The sequence below is a fragment of the Lagopus muta genome, chromosome 5, assembly GCF_023343835.1.
Source record: "Lagopus muta isolate bLagMut1 chromosome 5, bLagMut1 primary, whole genome shotgun sequence".
Classification (NCBI taxonomy): Eukaryota; Metazoa; Chordata; class Aves; order Galliformes; family Phasianidae; genus Lagopus; species Lagopus muta.
Window position 1 is genome coordinate 5401943 of NC_064437.1, and position 24084 is coordinate 5426026.

At 40.1% G+C, this 24084-nt stretch overlaps 1 protein-coding gene across 1 annotated transcript in view; it reads left to right on the top strand.

The window, feature by feature from the left end:
• SLC1A7 (solute carrier family 1 member 7) overlaps positions 1-23678 on the top strand; it is a 45121-nt gene extending 21443 nt beyond the window's left edge. Inside the window, exons 4-11 of the mRNA XM_048945300.1 lie at positions 3624-3666; positions 4812-5031; positions 6410-6509; positions 7321-7554; positions 13102-13296; positions 16398-16532; positions 20434-20533; positions 22415-23678. Coding sequence (XP_048801257.1) covers positions 3624-3666; positions 4812-5031; positions 6410-6509; positions 7321-7554; positions 13102-13296; positions 16398-16532; positions 20434-20533; positions 22415-22651 — 1264 coding nt within the window. The 3' untranslated portion in view covers positions 22652-23678. The remainder of the gene's footprint in view (positions 1-3623; positions 3667-4811; positions 5032-6409; positions 6510-7320; positions 7555-13101; positions 13297-16397; positions 16533-20433; positions 20534-22414) is intronic.
• Positions 23679-24084: the final 406 nt, after the last annotated feature.

The window sequence follows — 24084 nt, forward strand, 5'->3', positions numbered from 1 at the left end:
TTTTACAGTCATATCCTTGTCTTCGACCCAAATGTACACATGTTCCACACCCCTCACTTTTATTCACTATGTATAATTCTCTATTATTGTGTGAAATTATTTTTGCCAAGAATGCCAAATTGTGTCCCTGAGGTTAGAAACAATCAGTTGTGCTAGAGAAATGAATCCTAAACCACTTTGTTTCCCACAGTCTTATTTTGTGTTCTGTATTTTATAAGCAATCAGAAAATGGAACTGGAAAGCTAGAAATATTTTATCTGCTTAACTGTCTTAATTGAATAAACACCAGAGCATTTATAGGTGGTGGCAGCAACAATTATTACTTCTTAAGTACTGACTGTGTCTTTAATGCAGCATATGACAGTACCTGCTCTGAGTAGAGGGACAGCTTCACTCTATGATCCTGATACCAGATCCACATGGGTATAACTTCATCCTGGTGAAGGTAGTAGAGATGTGGCAGGGCTGGTCTGATTTCAAGTTGGATGCCTGGAAGATAGGAGGACAAACATCAACCTGCAGCAAGGTGTATCTCTACAGCAAGGCTTTGTCAGATGTTTCCCAAGAGGCCTGTCTGAATCCATAAGCTCCCTCTCATCTCCTGAGTATCTGTGGATGTTTCATACTTTCTTATTATTTGTTTTTGTGCATTAGAGTTTTCTTCCACAGATTGCTCCCTTCAGTGTTTTTAATTAACAAAACTAAATTTTGGCTAATACTGGATTTTTTCAATCCAAGTAAACCAGCTTAAAATAAAAAATAAGCTGAAGTTCTGGCAAACACATTCAGGTCAACCATTCTCTAGATAAATTGTGTCTCAAAGACTGGATCACAGTGCATAATATATTAAAAATTATTGGGAGCATTCCAGGATCCAGAATTATGTGGGTAGTTGTAATTCCTAGGATAAAGAATGATAAAGAAATAAAATGCTTTAATCCTCCACGAATTTGTCTAACAGTTAATCCAGCTACTAACTGCATGATATTTCCTTTCTCGAGCATTCTCAGTTTGTTCTTAATTCTTCTAATTAAGGCTATAAAGCAGAGATAGAAAGTGGAAATCATCAGCAGTTAAATGCATATTTCTTTGTAGTGCTCCGTCTTGTACATGACATGTAAGACCTAAGCAGGACTGCTCAGTGTGATTCCATTCCTCACAATAATCCACATTCACACAGTAGGTTACAGCAGGTTATGTCACAATAATTACGTTATCACTTTGCAATCCCATAGCACCTTATATCCCATCATCACAAATCAGAAAAACGTGCCATTTAATATTAATGAACTCTAACAGTGTTGAAGCAGAATTCCCTTATGAGGCATACTGGGGCAGTAACAAACTTCTGCCTCTCCCATAAACCTCCTCTCCATCTCTCCCAGGTCCAGCTCCATCCAGCTGTCCTTCAGCTAGTCCCCTGCCTCAGCCAAGGTCCTGGGGCTCAGGCAAAGGGCTGTGTCTGCATCTGATAGGAAGGCGATGCACATCTGGCTGTTGTCTGTGTCTTGTTTTGGCTAAAGATTTGACACTTGAACCAGGGAATGATCAGCTTTTATGGAAAATTTGCAGAGAGAACTCAGTGCTTTGCACTGCTGTTACAGAAGTGAAAGCAGTCAGACTTGCAGTAGCATAGCGAGCACTGCTTGTCACTAACCACATCACTGCACAATGAGTGCCTTAAGCTAAATAATTCTAATTAAACAATAGTGTGTGCAAGGAATTGCATTAATTTAACTAAGTCTTGCTAACTGAACCTTAGGACAAGTTGATTATGTGGGGAGAGCTTTCTAATCTCGTGTCCCTGCATGACGCAGCCATCATCATACCTGGGGCTCTTAAGCAGGACAGGTAAAATGTAAGGAGACATTGCCAGTGTACAACCCAGCTTAGAGATGCTGTGATCCCACAGCATCCCACTTCAGGTGGCAAGGGAAGGTCATCTGAGCTGCCTCACCTCCACTGGCATGAGAAAGGGCCAGAAGTGCTGTGCATCATTGTGAGCTCACCTGATATTAATCACTGTGCCCTAAGGCAACAGCCTTACCAAGATGGCAAAGGATGCCTTCATTCAGCTTGTCTGCTCTCACAGAGAGCCAACACTACAACTCATTTTCAGTCTTCTGCTTCAATCATTAGAGAATACTGCTGACCTGTAATTCAAATTCTTCTTCCTCTGCTTTACTCTGAAAAGATTAATTCTCTGTTTGTAGTAATTGCTCTGTCTGATGGTACTGAAACACACTTTGCCTCATAATTCGAGGTGTAAGCATCACGTGACATTATCATGTCTTTAAAACAGTAATAAATGTGTTTTTTTCTAAGCCAGTGCTGCAGGCATCTGCTGCTGGTGCAGAGAGGAAAACAGATCTGGAAAATGTCTCAGTCTGGCATGCATTTAACTATATACACAGTTAGCAATTCTCCTTAGAATAACAATAGCCTTTTCACATATGCTTAAGAGTTGTCTTGAAGCTTGAGTTGGTTAGAAAACTGAGAAGAATTCAGGAATTATTCTCTTTGCATAAGTTTATGTGAAAACATAGATTTGGGTCACAGTGTGCCACTGTCCTTTGGCTTGAGGTTCAGACACTTGGTGCTGTTGAAAATAAAGCAGTTCTGTTAGGACTATTGAGAGTAATTATACAAATATTGATTCCCAAATGCTACATGGGAATATATGATTTTTCAGTTTTTTTGCTGGAAAAAAAAATTTGTTCCTCTTTGAAGCCTCTAGAGGGTGCGCTCTCCATTTCAAATTAGGATTAAATAACTTTCTACAAGGCAATAATCTAGTTCAAACAGAAGTTATAAATTAACTCCAGGTATTATTGGGTGAAATGTTATGGTCTGAGATAAAGTCAGAAAAAACAACAAGAGTCCACTTTGGAATTAAAAATATTTCAGTTTCACTGCAGATCTGAGTGTATGATCATTATTTTGGGCTATAGTTCAGCTTCAGCACGGATGAAACTGTTTGCCTCATGTCAGTCTTTTGTTCTGGAGCCTTAGGACAAAACTAAAAGTTAGCAGAGACTATGCAGCTCTAGTCTCAGTTCTTTTAATCAGGAATCAGATAATCTGTTTGAAATGCAAACTGTTTGTGACCAAACCTCTGCAAAAGCTACACTGCTTAGAAGTTTAGTGATGAAATGTATCAGGACATACTACTGCTTGTAGGTCTTCTCGCAGCAGTGCCTGAAGTCCCAAAGTCGATTACAGCACCCAGGGATCTCAGGAGTACATCCGTGAACTTTGATTCTCTCTTAAATAGCTCATTATCTAAATAAGCACGACAGAATCCAGAATAAAGACATATTCTTCTCCCCAGTTAGATGGGGAAGGGAGTTATACCATTTATATTGTCAGTTACAACACGGAGATAGTGGAGGAGCCAGAAACTAGAACTAGAGCTCCTGGGTTTCACTCCAGTATTTAGAAACATGAATTCTGACAAACTGTCCCCCTGCTGTGCCTTGCTGAATCAGTCACATCTGTACAGCAGCCTCCTGCAGCGTTCATCCCTTGTGAAGGGTAAAAAACCAATATCTCATAGACCTGAGACCCAGTAAACAGAAATTGCCTTCAGTTCCATAGAATTGATTTTATTTGTTCATTTCTAGGAACATGTTTCCAGCCAACCTTGTTGAAGCCACATTCAAGCAGGTAAGTGGCTATTGTTCTTTTACCACTGAAAAGGTGAGCCAGCATCATAGAAAGATGCACATGATATTTCTTCCTAAAACAGAATCCAGATGTAGATACTGTGTATTACTTCAGATATTACAAGTACCTTGAGCATTTAAGAATTAATGAGTTCATTTCCACTAGCCTCAGCAGTCTTGCAGCCTGACTACAACTGGTAGGTCAGAATTATTTTAATAGTCCAGTAAAGATCCAACCTGGAGATCCCATCTGGAGCAAAGCTGTGTCGTGGGTTAGGCCATGGATACATATTTTTGCCATTTCTTTATCAAGAGAAACCTTCAGGTTTTTACATTTTTGCTATAGCATGGGATTCTAAGCTTTGTTTTGAGATATCATGTAACTAGCTGTTTTACAAACCTCAAACTCTTTTGAGGATCAAGCCTGAGTAGCAAAATGTGCAGCAAGCGCTTCAGATTAGTGCTGTGCTGTGTTGGCCATACAGTAGCCATTTCTCAGATAGAGGATGAGTTAAGAGACCTCGCCTTGCTAATAATACAGCTCTGCTGTTTCCAGACTGCAGCCAGCACAAATCCTGGCTGTGCTGGGGGATCTATATGTGGACCCCATTTTCATTCTATTCTTTGCTTTGCTCTCAGAGGGCACTGTACCACTGCATAAAGGAAGAACAGAATACAGTATCCAACTAAAGCAACAAAATCATGTATTTAGGAAGAATTTAATTGCTAAATTTGGAATTTGGCCAGAAAATCTTATCTAAAAGTTGTGAGTAAGCAAGAGGCATGGCTATATTTGTTTCATCTGTGGGAATATTTAATGGGAACTCCATGAGGCAAAGAGAAGGGCAATTGAGCACCTGGAAAGTAATTCCCAATTATGTCCTGCAGGAAAGGAAATACAAGGGAATGTCTAAAGCAACTGTATCAGATCATGTGTTTGCTGCACAAGGCTCTGATTTTAGGAAATTCTGATTTTTGCTTTTCCAAAAATCCAACATTTTCTACACATAGGGTCAGGAGCTGTTATTGTTTTCATGCTGTTCCCCTTAACAGACAGTCTTAATTAACAGAACTTACGAAGTCTCTTTTTAACCATTAATTTCTGCAGGGATATTATAGTAAAAAACCCCCTTTGTTTTCTTTCAGTATCGCACAAAGAGTATTCCCATCATTAAAGCCAACAAAGCATCATCTGAAAGCACAACTCATCGCATTATAATATATGGAGTTCAAGATGAGAATGGATCCAATGTCCAGAATTTTGCCTTGGACATCACTCCTCCACCTGAAGTGATTTACAAATCAGAACCAGGCACCAGTGATGGCATGAATGTGCTAGGGATTGTCATATTCTCTGCAACAATGGGTAGGTTTCAGACATGTTGTTTTGCAATAATCCAAGTATCCATTTAAGAGAAAAAGATAAAGGTTGGGCTGTTGGGTTTCCTCAACAAGAAAAACTTACTACCAGACAAGGTACAAAGAGAACTAAAGTTCTCCTTAGCAAGCAATAAATTGATTTTTGCCTTGGAGTCTTCCCTGTCATTCTTACCTATTCTTTATCACATTTTATTACATTATTAGTGTAAAATATAACTATCTCTTCCCTATTAAGAGCACAGTTCAGATAATAAGCCTCAGAGATATGATGGGTGAGTTTCAGAGGAATATTGTTTAAACAGCTTTAAATTCTGGATCCTGTCTTTTATTGAAACTTCATTATTTTAATTTTTTCATTGTCCAGTGCTTAAATACCATCTCGTAGCTTATCTCAGTGAACTGGAAGAGCTTCTCTCTAGCTGATTTATTTAGTTTCACTTACTGAAGAAACACTGTTGCCACGTATGATATGTTATCTTTGTGAATTATGAAGAGGGACTTTAACCACTCCCTTAGTATGCCCTACTTAACGATGACAAAGGTTATGTTGTGATGATTGTTACAGGAAAAAGTTGATACAGTTTTCTTTATCTCCTATCTAATTTCTTCATTGAACTTACCGTGGTCAGCTATGGTTGTTCCATAAAACATCTTTGACAGTTTATTACATTACAGTTCATAAAGTGCAAGGGGTCAAAAATCAACTCCAGAATTAGCAGATCTGTCTCTCTTTTTAATTTCTCCAGTATGTGGTTTTCCATATGCAATCCTGCTGGAAATTGGCTGTCCATCAGTTTGGTATCTTACAGTTCCCAAAGTACAGTGTCACAGCAACCAATATTCCAGCCAAGAATTATTGGACACGAATGAATTAATTACACATTCTTATTAGAATCAAGGACTTCTTAGAAAACCACTCATTGTCTTCACAGAGCTGAATGTATTACTGTTACTTGCTCTTGCTGGCCCAGGAATTGAGAGATGGAAGCTGAGAGCTGGCTTCCTCCTGCCTGGTGCACAGAATGTACTGCCTCTACTGCCACGTACATGACAGCCCCAGCTGCTGGGTCAGCCCTGGCTGTAGTAGCTACAAACAAACCTGAGACACTGAGACCTCAAACATGTCAGGTGGGTGACAGAGCCCTGTAGGGAGCCAAAGAAAGAGGTTGTGCCTTGGCTCCCCAGTGCTCTGTGTCTGCGTCAGGTGAGATTTTCAGACATATTGTCTATTCCTACCGCACAAAGATCTATATTCAGCCAGCTATGTCCCATTTAGTTTACCTTGAGTTATGACAGGGAGGGAAAGCTCTGGGGGTATGCATGAAGTCACAGGAGAATTTAAACACAAATGTCTACGTTTGCAGGTATAATGTTGGGAAGAATGGGAAACAGTGGTGTTCCTTTGGTCAGCTTTTGTCAATGTTTAAATGAATCCGTCATGAAGATAGTGGCAGTTGCTGTTTGGTAAGTAACAGATTTAGTAAGCTTTGTTTTAGAAAGTGTAGAAAAAATGTTGACAGAAAAGACATAAACCTATTTTAAGGGAAATAAATGAGAGTGAACAACCCTTAGTTTTGTGGGAATGCCCTGTCACTTTAACAGAGGCACCCCATATATCACTCAGCACAGTGTAGCTGGGTGGATTATAATACATCCACCCACGTGCAGGAGCACCTCAGGCTAGTGTTCCCATACCTTATAGCACAGCTCCACAGAAATTCTCACCTGGTTTCAGCTTGGTTAAGCTAATGGTCCCTCAGGATCTGTACTGCAGCCAATGTACTTCCTGCTAGCTCAGCAGTCTCTGCAATGAACACCACAGTTTAAAAACTAGGTAGTCTTCTGCCCAGGCAGTCCAAGAGCATGTCTAATGCATATTGGTAATTCTCTGCATAAGCATCTACTTAACAGTTTTCAACTGTTCCATCAGTATGAACAGCACAGCAGAGCCTGGTACTCATTCCCTAGCTGCCAAGTAAATGACCTACCTTAAGCTACAAAGTCAGAGCCTTTTTCTGAACCCAAATATTTTAAGTTCATTCCTGACCAGCAATATTACCCCAGCTAAAGGAACAGTAGGAATAGTGCTTTGAGCCTGCTCCTCAGGTGTGGGACAGGGCCTAAGCACATCTGGTCTGACACAACTGAGTCCAGCTGTGTCACTTATGAGTGGGTGCTTTTACTACACTGAAAGTGGGATACAGGAGTTTTCTCCCTCAAGCTGTTTGGTGGAAGTGAATTATCTCCTGCTAATGACTGTATTTCTTTTTCTCAGGTACTTTCCATTTGGAATCGTGTTTCTAATTGCTGGTAAAATCTTAGAAATGGATGACCCTTCAGCCATTGGGAAGAAACTGGGGTTTTACGCCATCACTGTAGTGTGCGGTCTGGTTGTGCACGGCCTGTTCATTCTGCCAATGATGTACTTCTTTATCACCAAGAAGAATCCTATTGTCTTTATCAGAGGGATTCTTCAAGCCTTGCTTATTGCTCTGGCCACCTCCTCCAGGTATTATCTAGTTTCAGCGTGTATTTATGTGTTTATCAACATTTGGAAGCTATGAGTGGAAGCCATTTGACAGTGGCATTTGTTACATTATTTTCCCTCACCTGAAAAAATACTGGACAAAAATGATGTTTCTTAGAGGACTAGAAAGGTAATAAGGGTGTTTTTCTATAAAAACAAATTGTGTGTTTCTACAAAGTTAAAATATATTGAGGGACACAGTTTGTCCAGAATACATTTTTAGAATTGGTAGAGAACCTCCTAGTTCAGTCGTATGGAAACACTTTACACTTTCTACTCTTCTTGATCTTTAGGTTTGGGTACATTAAGAAAAGACTGTGGTTGCAAGCTAATGTCCAGCAGTGTAAAGATATTCACCTGTTCTCGAGGAACAGTATTTTTTACATTCCTTTTAGGGAAAGCGTACAATGGACTTTAACCATAGCTGAACAGTGAAATGGGAAACAGCTCATGAACTGGTTAAGAAAAAGAGCACCAACTTGTGTATAAAGGGTCCTTGAAAGGCCTGGAATTGACTATCACGGAGCATAAGACATGAAGGACAAAACAAATCATGTTTCCATATAGCTGATATAACAGAAATACAGCATTGTCACATCTGTGGCTGGAGGCTTGCTACTCTGAAATAATAAGAGCAGCTGTACCTATCAATATATGGTACAAGTGGCTTTTATTAGTAGCAGTACAAGGTACTCAAGGGAAGTGCAAAAGAGAAAACTGAAGTAGTGCCAGACCTGTGCCAGACTTGAGAAAAAAGCCTAAAACATCCATCCCTACTCCACTGGGCCTGTTATTTCCTTATAGTTCCAATGAGGTCCAATAAGGTAATGTGGGGGAGGAAGCACATATGCAGATGGTTGTTTCTCTCGTGAATATACTTATATTAAGGCAAGAGTAAGCAGAGCAGAAAGAATGTATAGGCATTAAAAGAAAGGAGAGGAGGGAGTGATTATTTCAGCACAGTTGTAATGTATTGGCTTTCCAGCATGTGTCACTTTACAGGGTGTTTTCGTATTTAATAGTTTGCTCCAAACTGGCCTATAAAGAGAAGCATACTGAGAAACACGAAGTCAGGAATAAATTATGTGCTGGGTGGTGTTTTAAACTCTAATTGGGCTTATATAATTAAGGCAGGCTGTTTTATTAGAGCTTGAAGTTTGTGATGTTGTCACATCCATCCCCATGTTCAAGTAAGATGTTAATTTTACATTCAAAGATATTATTGTTGGAAAAGGTTCCTTACTCTCATATTTGACACACTTGACTATCTGCCCTACTCCGCTAGGAATTCTTGGAGTTCTGTTTCTGAAGGTGCTCTGTTGTTGGCAACCCGGGCTTTTTCTTTGTGCTATTCCATTAATTCTCTTGTTCTAGAAAGGAATAAGGAAATAGAGATATTTTTTCTAGGAAAAAATATGTTTTCCTTAAAAACCTAATCTGAATTTTTTTGTTTTTTGAGAACAAAAAGAAGAAACTTTGTTCCTCCTTTATCAGCTATAGAAGAGTTTGTCTTTTTTTTTTTTTCCCTATTTAGTCAGCTCACTTTTTCTTTCCATTATCAAGTATGGTTTAATTAAAACTGGATTCCTTTTCTTAATTTTCCTTATTTTGCACCATCATTGCAATTTGATTTTATAACCAATTAACTAATCCCTTACTGGTCTTTTAGGGCTTGTGCTCTTTTAAATAGCTATCTCCTATCAAAGCAGGTCACTGTTTCTTCATTGGACCTCATCTCCACGTTGTGCCTCTTGCTTTGAGTGTCAAGTCCCTTGACATACACAGAGTGCTTTCTTTGCAGTTTATAATATATTCAGGTCCAGGTTAGTTACAGTATATTTCAAAGCTGGAAAAGTTCCAATGCTAATAGTGATAAAACAAAAAGTCAGATGTGATACAGTAACCAAAATACACAACTGAATCTACAAAGCTTTGCAGGGTTTTGATTCCTTTGTTCCATGAGTGCCAGAGCTATATCACAACTAGGAGAAAGTCATAATTGGTTTGGTGATTTATAGATCAGTTATTTTTTGTCTTGATTGTTTGCGGTACTATAAGGAAAGAACATGCATGCCCTCTAGCAAATATAAGCTGGCCCTTCTAAAAGACTTCCATATCACAGTGATCATCAAAGCTTAACATTTAGGCAGCGTTCAACACTTAGAACCCCCCATATCCATTTAGGAGCTCAACTCCTCATGGGCAGAGTTTGGCTCCAAGGGAAGTCCCCAGAAAAGCCAGTGTGAAGTACTCAGCAGGGACCAGACAGAGCTTCAAAGTATGGGAAAAGCTCTGGCAGCAGCCAGAAGCTCAGGCTGTCAGCAGCCACCAACAGGACTTGCTACCAGAAGGGATTTACTATCTTTACTGGCAGAAGCTACCACCAAAGTTAAAGTGAGCCCCAAGGAATGACTCTGAAATTCCAGGTTTGAGGCTCAGACACTTTTGATTAATATAATGTTTTCCTCTTCTTACCAGTGTGTGTTCTGTAAATCCATATAGGCCCAACGTGGGTTTTAATGTTTTGCTTCTCAAATAGCATTGTCTTGTCTAGAGATGGCTGAACTTTTCACCTTCATTACACTGAAAGGAATGGATACTGCACATAACTGAGCTTTTGCCAAAAGAACATGCACAAATGCACGAGTAATTGGGTCTGGACAGGAGAGCTGCTTCTCCCAATAGTCAACACATCTGTATTCAGTTAAATAATACTTGCCACGGGGGCATTATGTAACACTCATCATGTGGGTATTGGATTTTCAGATCATCTAAGAGGAGAACAAAGAGCTGGTTTTAAGTATACTGATGGGTTTCTTGCAGATGTTTCTCTGTCAGCTCATGTCTACATCTAAAGTTAGAAAGAAAACCACAAATCAGTGTTCTGATACTCATTCCAGTTAGTCTGCACCTGTGGAAGGCTTTCTTTCTAGGCTAAAAGTCAAACTGCAGAGGGAAAAACAGTACCATGTGCAAAACCCAAGAATGTAACACAAGGGAACCTGAGAACCACTTAACAGTCATCTCATGGCAATGATTTCATTGGATCTGCACATTATTTCAACCCATTTTCCCCTCAGTGAAAGTTTCTGCATAGCCATGAATTTTGCTGCTTTCTTCCCCCCACATTAACCCTATCTTGTCACCTCTGCATTAAAAAAGCAGTATTTGGCCCACTGACAAGAATTCCTCCTGTTTTTTAGCTTTCCTCATTCCAATGGTATGAGGGAGTTTTATTTTTCTAGGTCATCTTTCCATACCATTAATGAATTAAATCAGCATCTTCTCAGTGGTACATCCCATCAAAAGAAGCAATTTTCATCTTCTCTGAAGACAAGCAATAAAACATGCCTCGTTCAAGGGTTTTGCTGCTTATGAAACACTCAGATCTTGGCTATTGCACAGTGTAAATTAAAGGCAGATTTAGCAAAAGGGGGAGATGAGATCAGTTTGTTGATTTTTTGGAGCAAATATCAAAATGCATTTGAATGATAAGATAAACAGAGCAGGCTGAACAGCTGTTCTTGCACAGTGACTAGCTGTCTTTGTGCCTCACACCACTAAGAGCTCGGCCTGATCCAGCATTAGCTTATGTTCAGTCCCTGCAGCTGCAGCATTTTATCCAAAACAAAATTGAGATAAGACTCCAAAAATGTATTTTTAATTGTTAGAGTTAGCATGGGGAGAAGATAGCTCTCTGAGCTGAAAGCTTTAGGAAAGTTTCAAAAGACTTAGCAGATTAAGATCAGTGCTTTAGAGTATTTTTTCCTCCAAATAAATGTTACATGTCAGGCCTTCATAGCTCTGCCCTCTGTTTACTACTGGATAAAATGCTTTCAAGAACACAAACTTCACTTCACTTAACTGGATAGACAAATTAATATATATCTATTAAATGTTTTTATTTTTACTTCAGCCATTGAAATCATGTATGACTGTAACTCAAAAATGACAGTAGAAAGCTTTTTGTTTTTTCTTTGCTACTACTTGTGATTAACCAGAGCCAAACCCTTAAATGTGGGAATTCTTTCAGTAGCAACAGTTAGGACAGACACTGCTACCTCTGAGATCTGAATTTGAGTGAGACTGTATGGAATAGCTGTCTGTGCTAGGACACCAGGATTTTCTGTTCTGCATTACTGCTTATTTTATAAATAGTTTATGATAAACTACGCATAGAGAAATTCAGCCTCTCACAAATGAATGTGTAAAAAAAAAAAAGCAGATGCATGCCCAAGAGAGAAATGACATCTAGTGTGTAGTTTGAGGTGTTATGCTTTGCTGTTTGATTTCAAAGTAAATATTGATTAAGTATTGGGGCTGCCAGTATGAAAAAGTTGAACATAACCCTGTTCCCAGGGGTAAACAGATTTTTTCGATTCCTTGTCCTTTCTGTTTATTTACACATCTAATGAATTTCTTTTGCCTAGATATTCATGGCAGTGACGGCAGCAAATCGTAGAATCACAGAATGGCCTGGGTTGAAAAGGACCACAATGATTAAATCATTCAGCAGTCAGGCATGATAAGGCTAGGGAAAACAGAAAGATTGTATTGAAAGCATCCTGTCATAGACCTTTCTTGGTCCTTCTACATTTCTCTATTGCAGGAAGCTACTTTTCCTTTCCAAACACTAACTGTGCTTTTCCTCAAACAACAGCTTGCACAAATACAAAATGACAACTCCTACTCATGGAAACATTTTGCTAATGCATTCCTGAAACTCTGGAGTTACGATACTAAGGCTTTCAGAACCTCTCGTGACTTCGTATGTCAAATGTAATGACTGAGAAAAAATTTGTCCATCAAATGTGTGTTGTTTTTTTTTTCCACAAAGAACAGATAATGGCCACTGTAAGACAGCAGAGGTAAATTGCTGATGTGAGGCTCTTAACACAGTGACTTAGCAACTCAGACTGGGCATATTAGTGGGAAGACACCGTTGTTTCACTGCCAAGGGCAAGCAGGTCACAAGAGGGCAGAAAATTTGCCCCCAGATTATTTCTCTCTTTTAAGAAGTAACTTTAAAGTATTTATGTAGCATTTCCTTGCCATGAGTTAAGAGCCTTTCTTAGTGTGTACTTTCCTTAGCTTATGGCTACTCTTGCTGCTCAAAATTGGCTTTCTATTTCAGAAGGCCTAGAGGGAAACTTCTTTAAAAAACAATGCACATTAGTTCCCAAAGATTTCAATACTAAGCTGTGGGGGTGTTTCCTCTATCTTGCATTTGAGTGTACAACGCTACTTCTGCAGGATTTCTGTCCCTTTTCTTCTGAAAGAGGGAAAAAGAGAATTACATTTTAATTTTTTGAAGAATTAGCAGATAAGTAGCATGTGTATGTGCAACTGCATTCACCCCCCAGTACTCAAGCAAATGAGTTACAGGGCAAGTGAGTCACATGTGCAGACCAAGGAATACAAAGCAGTACTCAGTGCAGAATTTACCCTTTCTGGAGAAGGTTTTCTGCAATTCATTCTGTTCCCCAGAAAGAATAATAATTTTAGTGTATTTCTGTCACTGTGTTGCAGTTCAGCCACGCTGCCTATCACATTCAAGTGCTTGCTGGAGAACAACCACGTAGACAGGAGGATTGCAAGGTTCGTGTTGCCTGTGGGAGCCACCATCAACATGGATGGGACTGCACTCTACGAAGCAGTGGCTGCCATCTTCATTGCACAAGTAAACAACTATGAGCTGGATTTTGGGCAAATTATTACTATAAGGTATAAACCTCAACTTCCACACACCCAGATTTGCTTGTCTAGTTGAGTGTGATGTTCCTATGATTTTTGTGTCTGGAAATGTTCAGGATAAAACTCATGTTCGCAATTTTTCAAGCACTTATTTCTCACAGGACAGATATTTTTAAGTAACGTGGAGATCAGGGAGTGTAGACGGGGAAATTGTACTGGTACCATTTAAAAGAAGCACACTGACATCAGCAAATAGCAGGTTTGAGAATATTTATCTAGTTTTTACCTTTAGTCACACCCATCATTTACTGCAATTGGCACATTTTATTATTATTATTGGTGTTGAAAATATTATTTTAAACTTCAGAATAGTTTTCACCTTAGTTGGTATCTTTGCATAAGAAGAAGGTGTTAAAAAAAAGAAGCTAAAAGCCCTGTATCAGATACAGGGAATAATGTGTGTTAGGAAACTCTGTCAAGACTTGGGAGAGAGGCCAGGGAAGGAAGAAGGATGCTGCTATCAGGGCAGGTTTTCATCAAAACATCACAGCACTCAGATATTTTTTAGATGTCTTCTCTGCTGCTTGTCAGAGCAGAAGCCTTCATGAACAACCATGAGGTCAGTAGTGGAGTGTGCTATAGCTGCATACTGCTGTCCTTGAAAGGTCAGTAATGGATCCAAAAGAAGAGATCCAGCTGAGCAATTATTGCCATAATAACTCCAGTGACTTCCAAAGAATGCCTCAGGGACTGAAACCTGTAGGTTTCCAGCAGGGAACAGATGATTAGAAAAACACTCTTCATAGTCAGAGCCTTGTGCAACACGTTTGAGATCGGCTTACTTACCCACCCAGTGACCTCATCACTGCCTTATTTTCTCTGCTGGGCCTTGTCCATCCTCTGCTGGACTTGAAAAGCTTCATGACAAAAAGGAAGAAGTCCTGAAACTAGCCCCAGATGACAGCTGGAGCTTGCTGATGGACTTCTGGCAAGATCTGCTTACAGTTAGCAGAAGAAATAAATTGTGCCCATGTGAGCTCTTGCTTTGTGTTTTCTCTCCCCCTCACTAAAAATTATTGGAATGCTCCTGTACTAACATTTAGTCTTTTGTGATTTTGAATTTGGGGATGTTTTTAGAATGTGGTCCCAAAATATGGCTCAGACTATGGGCAGACATTACCTGAACCTTGAAGGAGAGAATGGTGATTTTAAAAATTAGGAAGGAGGAAGGAGGGTGATGGTAAATGGCAAGAAGGTAAGTTGTTCTAACTCTTACTTAGCAGAACCCTCTTTTATCTTTTTATTTTCACTGCCTATATTAAGTGCTAGTGTGTAACAACCAAAAAAATGTGGAGATAGTAAAAGGAAAATGCAACTTAAGATTAGAAAAATCCCTCCAAAAAGGAAAAGAAAAAAAAAAGCTGGGTTACAAAAGAAGGGAAAATAGGAATTCACAGTGGATTCAGTACCTAAAGAATATCCGAAGCCCAGTTTTAACTATGGGCAAAACTTTCCCTAAATCCAGATATTCTAGGAGGTGGAGAGTTGAAATTCAAATACTGGATGCCAGGATAATTTTTTTTAAAGTTAGAAAAATAATCAGCCTATTCTGCTCACAGTTTATAAAATCCAGGTTGGCAGTTTATGTCAGTGTGGTTATACAAACCTGGCAGAAAAAGAGAATAAAGATCATATTCCTATCTGCTGAGCCAATTAGTGGAAGAAACATCTACATTAAGGTCAAAATATAATGGAGAAGCAGATGAGCTTGCCTGTACAATGTTGCATAAACATTCTTATTTTTGCTCCCTATCACAAGACATTATTTCCTGAACTAACCTGGGGGGCAGAAGCAGTTCTAAAGCAGTTCTAAAACAGCAAGCAAGTTTAGAGCACTTTTCATTATTCATATTCATTATACTTATCTCTTATACAGCTACTGAGCTTCAGTACCTTCCTTCCTATCTATACTATGCCTATTAAAATGCTGTTAAGATGCTAACTTTTTTAAATTCAGTTTTAAATCTTTCTCTTCCCCCATCACACCCACACACATGTATTTATTTCAGGGAAGGGCTCTAGTTACAAATACCTATGGTACACTGGTACACTGTATGGCTGTGAGCAAGATACTGGATATCTCTCTGTCTCAGTTTCCATACGTGTGAATACTGTTATGCTCATTTTCCAAGAAAGAAGGCTGACAAGACTTAGGTGCTTGCCAAAAGCTCTGAAATTCTGGATCAATGAATGCAGTGCGTTATCACCATATATACTTTATGTCATCCATTTACAATAGTCAAAATTCATTTTTTGTCTCTCTGCTGGATGGCCTGGTTCTTGGAAGTGGCCATATAGGAGGGAATGAATATATATACAGTCACTTTTGTTACTGGAAGAAGGAATGAAATCCACCCCCTAAAGATAGCGTTATGAAGAAAACGTTAGAACCGCCAGGTCCACTCTTGCTCTGGTCTCCCATTCATTTCTGCTTGGCTGGCTGAGAAAATGGTGTGAAGGTCAAGTAAAAATACTCTCCTGAAACTGAAGAGGTACAGTCACATTTGTACTTGTTTCACATTTAGATCCAAGTACGCAAAGCCACGTGCTATGCAAGCTTCACCCTTGGCCCAGACTCTTTACCCTTGGCCTTGCTTCTGTGTGATGGACTGACGTAAAAGGCCTTCACTGCTGCCAGCACAGGATTTGCCTGGCACGGGAGCCATGAGTGATGACTCAGAGAAGTCTGCAGAGAGCTCTGCTGCTGAGGCTGAAACCATGGGGAGCAGCACTGTCAGGCTCGTGGTGACATGACCCACCAGAGCTGACATCACTCACAGAGGCCACAGCCCGGCAGCCTCTTTTCTCCTCACTTGTGAGGCTAAGGGAGAACACAGAACTTCCTTACCAAAGCAAGGGCTGCAAAGCTAAAGGGGGAGAATTTAGCACTGGGCAGTGCTAAATAGGTTTGTCTTGTCCTTGCTCTTTGAGCTGGCTTCTGTACACCAAACACCAGCATGTGACTTGCATAATAACGACTGGATTATGAAAGCTCCTGTAGAAACATGGTTTTGCTTCTTGCAGAGCAATCCATCGCTGGTAAAGCTTACTCCTTTCTCTCTTTGTTAAAGCATCACAGCGACAGCTGCCAGCATAGGAGCTGCTGGTATCCCCCAGGCTGGCCTGGTGACAATGGTCATTGTCCTGACCTCGGTCGGACTCCCAACGGATGACATCACACTGATCATTGCTGTTGACTGGGCGCTGTAAGTAACATTAAGCATCTGAGGCTTCCTGTGTGGCAACACTGCTAGAAAGCCAAATGTTCTCCAAAGGTATTAATATGAGTATACCTAAAAGGCATGGGAAGTACATATTTTGGACAAGGATGAGGAGCCAACACTCCTAGGAAGTGTGTTTTGGCAGGGCTGGTTTCAGTGCAGAAGTTACTTTGCTGGATCCCTAATCACTGAGGATTTTGCAGCAGAAATGGAAGCTGAAACTTGATGTATTCAGACTAGAAGGGATTCCTGTTACCCATGAGAAGAAGCAACTTAAAAATTCATAATAGATGATTTATTTGGACTCTCACCTTGTTATGTCAATGTCCATAAACAAAAAAACATATTTTGAATAGTCTAGGAAGATGATTGATTGGCAAAATACTGGTCCCTAGCTAGTTGGCATTTCAAATAATTACATCACTAGCAAATGTATTTACAAAGAAACAATCCTTTTCTAAAAAAAATTCATTTGTGTGAAATATATCTCCATTACCAATCTTAATGCAGTGAAGTTGAAGTATGTCAGAGTTCTGTGTAAAAATGTATCTCAAGTCCATTCTGCTATGGTGCCCATTTTGTTCAACTTCAAGTCACTGAATTTTTCTACAAAGAACTGTGAGAAGGAATTGCTTACTTTCCTGTCCATCATAATTGAATACTACTATTGCTAATAGGAATCATGAGAATTGTGTTGTTTGCATATTCTATGACAGGCTTTATTTTACAAATATCAGGAATATTCTCATGTGAAGGAAAAATAGCATCTGCTGGGAGCACCTAAATGTGGGAATGGCTGTTCAGGTGTTATAAAGCAGCCTTTCTACCACTAGTCATTGAAGCTCCATAGTTTAGAAGCACAACAGAACTCACAAAGTATTTTAAGCTGTATCACAAAACCCTTTGCCCTTTATATTGCTTAGTTTTTCACCCAGCTTTTGCAACATCAGCATTTCATTGTTTTTCCTGTAAGTCTTCCAGTGTATATGGGAATTCTGCTTTTTGTTTTACAAAGCATCTCAAAACAACAAAAAACTCACTCAGGCTATAGTTCCAGAGGCTATTAAAAAGTGAACAAGGAACAGACTCAATTTTCTGTCTTTTGTGGATGAACTTTCATATGCAAAGTATATTTCAGTATTTCAGCACTTGGTTTCAAGAGTCTGCAGATGCAAAGTGTCAACAGGGTTGACGCGATGAATACTGTCAGTATTAGCTTTGGAAGCACTAGAGTATGAGGAATGCTTGAAGAAGGCTGATTAGGTGATCTCACAAGACTGAAATACCCATCACAGTGCATTGAAGGTATTACAATTCATTTAAGTAGATATAACATGTATGTGAACTACATACCTTTTGCTGGTGCCTGGAGACAAAGTAAGAAAATTAAAATGTTTCTCAGCTTATTTATTGAATGCAAGATGAAAGTTCTGCATCTTTAATTATAATATCCTCTAAAGCTCAGATACCACTGCAACACTTGCTGCAAGTCTTTGCACTGAAAGAAATGCTGTGAGCAGCAGGTTGGCTTCTTAGTAGAGAAATTTCAGTGGTGTGTGATGTGATTTTACTTACGTGTGGTGCAGACATCTGTGTGCAGACAGGAACATGGAGCAGGATTGGTCCAACAATGTGCCAGGCAATCAGTTTTCTTAAGAGTTTCAGTATGGTGCTCTGTTTCCTCAAAAAAATTCTGTCTTCGCAGCAGATCCTAATCAGAGACCAGTAGAGAGTATAAACTTTGGAGCTCTGCTCATACAACTTCTCCATCACAGCTCTTTGCACAGTGCAAAATTAACATTTCAGAACAGCCTTCCACGAATCCAAATCTGGTGGTCAACCAAGAGGAAGCCTACATGTAACAGGAACATCTCCCACTTCGTGCTGTAACAGTTTTCCCTGCTTAACTAAACATGGCTGTGGGAACTTTCCTCAAGGCAAAACCCAAACTCAGAACAACAGGTAGCAGAAAAATGGAGTCAGCAAACAACTTAAGCACTGGATCCTAAATTCAACAAACACATCTAGGTGTAGGCGCTGAAATCTGATGAAATCACCTCCAATTGCATGTATGATTTGGATAACAGCACAGGCAAATAACATTTCATGCAAGAACTCTTTCTTCTAGTTAGGCAAGCAACTGCACAAACATTTGCATGCATAGATTACATGCCTAAAATATATGGAGAAAAAAAACATCAGCACACAGTTTCCATTTTTTTGTATATTAAGTTACAGGATCAGAAATCTGGGCATTGTTGATGTTGGACTGTCACTACCTTTAATAAGCCAAACATCTGGAGATTTCTGAGCCTCCATTTTATAACCCACGTTTATAAATTAAGTTACCAATTTGACACAGCTTTCAGATGTGAATGTTTTTCTTGGAAAACTGTGATATATTTCAGCCTTAAAAACTATATCATCTATTTGAAATCTCACCAGTTTTAACTAATAGATTCCAAGCAGTTTCAAACGAAGCACTTGTCTATGGCAACCATTTACTCTTGTGTATTTACAGTCAATATTTTTGAGATGTTGGTGGGTGAAAGATGTAAAACAGGGAAGAACTGATTCCATAAACAAATGGAAAACAGTGAAACTGTATGTATACACAATACTGTCAAACATAAAAAATGGAAAATTGAAATTGGAAAAAAAGGTAACTGAAAATGAAGAATCTTTAGGAGCCAGAGGTGCCATGGCAACTGTGGCTTTTTTCAGAAATGAACAGGATTTAAGTTAGTAAGTGGTCACTCCCTGCATAGATTGTGCGTTTAGTTATTTAGCAATCTTCTGAGTAGCTTTTAATTGTGTTCTGTAATTCCTATTTATACAATTATCTTCTTGCTGAGAAGATTGCTTAAGAATGCAGGACTGGGATCTTGATACCTAGTACAAGGTACTGTTTGGACTGGCTGCCCTTTACTTGTACTGAATGAAGACATGTGCATCAGCAGCCTCCAAATGAGGCCATATCACTGGAGCTCAACATAAAAAAGCAGAAGTCTTGATCTGCTGTGCTAAGACTTTCCAGTGCTGGATCAGTTGCATGCAAAGGGAAGCAATAGCACATAGGTGTCCAACCTTTTGGCTTGCCTGGGCAGCACTGACTGAAGAGGAGTTGCCTTTGGCAGCATATATGTGGGTTCTCCCAAAAGTAATGCCTGCTATTGATTTCCATGAAAAATATGACAGATACAAAGAGTATAATAGCACTACTTGATAGAGTAAATTCTCAGCTACAAAACACTACTTTTCAACATAGTCATTACCATTAGCTTTACATTTTCACCACCGATGAACATGAGGCTGCATGCTGTGCCTGTAAAAATCCGCACCAGTAAATGTGACCCATTGTCACCACTGTTGAACCACACCACTCACTGCCTCACCGTGCTCACAGCCACGGTTTGGTCTCCATCAACACTGAGCAATTGTCAGTGAATGTCAGTGAGTGCCATATTTTCCCCATGGAGGAATTCAATTCCACCCTTAGCTTCATACACACTCCCATGTCAGATGCTATTTTGTCAGACTGCCCTTCTGCTGCCATCTCTTTTTTTTTATAACACAAAAAAAGAGAGCAACACAACCATAAAACTAGTGGGATATGTGACCTTGTTTTTGTGGAACCACTGCATCAGACTGTGGCTGCAGTTCTCAGTGAGTTCTCAAGGTGCTGGTCAGAGAGCATGTGGAGGCATAGCGCACGAAGCTCAGAAAAGATTGGAAAACCCAGTGGAGCAGCTAAATAGCTTAGCTTCTGAACTTGCTGTCTTGTAAAAACAGCCACACTGACTTTTGGCTATAAATACTGCAGTGATGAAGGCATGGGCATGTGCCCAAAGAGCCAACAACTTACCCTAACTTTGTCATTTACCAGAGACCGGTTTAGAACAATGATCAACGTCCTGGGAGATGCCCTGGCTGCAGGGATTATGGCCCACATCTGCCGGAAGGAGTTCATCAAGGACGGTGATGAGGTAAGAGCCAGGGTGTGACAGTGTGTGCTGGGCTGCATGTGGCAAAGAGCCTGCCAGCTCTCAGCTTCCCACATTTGTTTCCAAACAAAATGCAAAGGTGTTTCAGACAGAGGGCAGAATTGGGCAATAGGCTGCTTAGACAGATAGAGTGGAGGAGTTTTTCTTCATGGGTTCATGCAAAAAGCCACTCAAGTTCAACTCTTGGCAGGGTGTATCTGGAGCACTGGGGCTCAGAGCAGGAAGGAGCAGCTGTGCTGTCCTGCACACACACGCGATGCTGGAGCTGAGCTCTGTGCTCAGTATCTCAAGCCCTGACAGGGTGTGCTGCTTCTGAAGGCGGGACCAGCAACAGAAAGGGGTGACAGACCCTTGGGTATGTGCATAGGGCTATATATGCACAAACATTAAGCTCACAACAAAAGCAGCCACCACATCTACCTTCCTGAGCCTGTCCACCACATCTGTCCCTGCCTCCCTCCACTCCCATGCTTTTTTCCCCTTCTTTCTTGGCATGCATCACTCAGTCTTTTCTTATGCCTGGAATGCCTTCTCATAATCTTCCTTGCAGTTCTCAGCAAAGGAGATTTCTAAATCCCTGAGCCCACCATGCTGGGAGGTGCCAATCCCCAACCATTCCAGCTCATGGCAGACCTTTGCAAGCTTTCTTTTGCAGGGCCAGGACAGGTTATATAGGAAAGGTTCTTTGCAGTGACTGCTATTCACAAGGCATGTTTCACCTGTGTGTGTCATCTGGGGTATTCTACTCACCTACAGAACTTAAAAACGGCAGTACTAATAGCAAAGTTTTATTGACAGCATTATTTCTGCTATTGTCCAGACAGTCTTTCTGATAAATCCCACTCTCAGGCCTTCCTGGAACACGCATTTAAAATTCCAACTCTTTCAAGTTTTGTAAAGGTCCTGTCCTCAGAGGTGCTTAGCACCTGCAGTAATTGCTGATGACAGGATTAGGCCTGAATACTTGGGCTACACGTGCAGCTCATTACAAAAAAGTGAACACACAACAACTTAATGGTAAGGTGTGTCATGAGGCACAGAGCCAGGAGTGCATAATGCAGGCCTGACATTTCACTGCTGTATTTAGAACTCTGTTGGAACTCAAGAAGAGATGTTTCAAGAATATAAAATCCCTCCTAAGGGATTATTTAGTCATCTGTGATGAGATTTTTCTTTGCATCTCACTCCGTAATTGTATTAAAATATACTGTTAGTCTGCCATAAGTTTTGGCAGAGTAATTTGTGGACTTAGTAAAGTATACCCAAAGGCCAAATTTTGTCAGCTGCAAGCCCACGTCTTTTCCAGTATTTATGTCTTGTTTTCCCCATCAGAACTTCTGGTTTGATTTAAAGGACTCTTAAATATTTAACATCTGAATCACTCAATGCAATTCTCGTGATGTCTTTTGAAATAGGACAAACTGAAACGACAGGTATTGGTACACTGGGTCAGAAGAAAGGCAGAAAGCCACGTCAAATGATTTCCTGTTTTCTATAATTGCACTCATGAGCAACCACTGCTCAAAGCTCAGCTTACTGAGCCCATATCTCTCAAACCTGAAATTTTAGTCTTCATTTACACTATTTATATTGCTCATCGATGCAAAAAGGTGTTACTGTGGGTATAAGCTAAATTAGGGCTGTAGTAGAATTTGTATTTTTCCATACTTAGAGACTCCTTAACTTTATCCAGATGGTGGAAAGACACTTTAGTGTATATAGGAAACAGGTCCTGAAAGTCTGGAGGCCCCAGGTAATGCTGGTGAATGCAAAACAGACTAGAAGCTTCCAAAGTAAAAATTCCCTTCCTTTTGCATACAGCAAAGAGTGGCTGTATTCCAAATCTTACTGCTTTTCACATAGGTGCCATTGATCTGTGAGACTAAACCTCTTAACATCCACCCGATTGTGGCTTACCAGAGAAACGGCTGTGTGAAGACCATGAATGAACCTCGTGGGCCAGAAACAGTGAAAGAGTTGGAGCAGCACATACCTGTACAAGTGGAGCAAGAAGAAAGCCCAGTGGAGAACCACACTAAGAAATCCAACAGTAAAGACCACTGCACTATTGAAATAAATGAACTAGAAACAAATGTGTAACTGCTACACACAGTGGTATCTCATACCCCAGTGACCTGATACCCAATCTCTACCTCACAGCTGGGAGAGGGACTCTGCCTTGAACAGAAAAATGTGGAATTCTCGCCACTCTGCTTGTATTGGAGCGAGGGGACCAGCTGTGAACGTCAGGAAAGGCACACAGCTTGCAAGAGACATGGGCTTCCTTAGGTGGAAGATTTCAATACTGAAAAACTAACTAACGGATGGCTGCTGTTTTATTCTGCACTCATTTGACTCCAATATAATATTTGACACTCCTTTGGCTTCGTTTTTTTTATTTTTTTTTTATTTGTCCCTTTCTGGTTTTCTAACCAAAGCCTTTTTTTGTGAATCTAAGTAATTGCAAACACTGTATTTATATCTTTTTTTGCTCTGTAAAAACGTTTCACCAAAACTGCTAAAGATACTAATTTTGTCTAGGATTCTTTATCTACAGACTTTGTGTTTAGTTTTAGAACAGCAGTAAGAAAATCACACTGATTTCCTGATCTCAAAATGTTGTACTTATCACCAAACAACACCTCAAGCCAAGGTGAAGCAAAGTGTGCATTTTTGCAAGCAAGCACAGCAAGGTAATGCTGAGGGGCAGCTTTCAGAGACAGGCATTCAAGTGTGATATGTAACACCACGATCCTAAGTCACTGAAGAGCACAGTTTGCCTTCCAAGTGCCAGATTTATGAACCTTTTTTTAACCTAACTCTTCAGTAGAGTCAGTACCATGCACACACAGCGGCAGAGGCAGTGTGAGCCCAAATCCATAAGCACTGGTGCTAATGCGTCCTCCCCTGCAGCCCATAGGCCCTTCTGTGTAAATATGTACCAATCTGAAGCTCGAGCTCTTGAACTGTACACTTCACCCTAAGGGCAGACTGAACTCAAACTAGGACACGATGCTGGCTAATATTGGGGTTTTGTGGGGAGTCTCCCGGGGGAACTGGACTGCTATTTTTCGTGATTCAGTTGTCAAACTACATTGAAAGTTATATCCCTTGCATAATCTACTGAATCAGTTACAATAAAATCTGCTGAGTACGTTTCCAATGTTTGTGATAGAGCACATTTTTAATAAACTTGCTGTTTCAAAACCAGGTGTCTGTGCACTTCTACCATTGGTGCCTTCTTTCTCTGCCAGAAAGAACAGGGGAAGTGAGGAGACCTTTTCAAAATTGGAGGTTGATCCAGAGGTTACATACCAGTTCCTACCAAGACACTTGACATATTATATTAGCTACTCAGGACAGATCAGTTTCAAATAATACGTGCTTGCTATTCTAATACTCTTCTCCCACCTACAGCAAAAAAGAACCCAGTCAAAAAGGACAATGCCTACACTTAGCAGAAGCAGGAATGATTCATGCACATGATTAGTGGTTTTCCTGGTAAGTGCATGTACACCTCTTCTTTGAGGGGT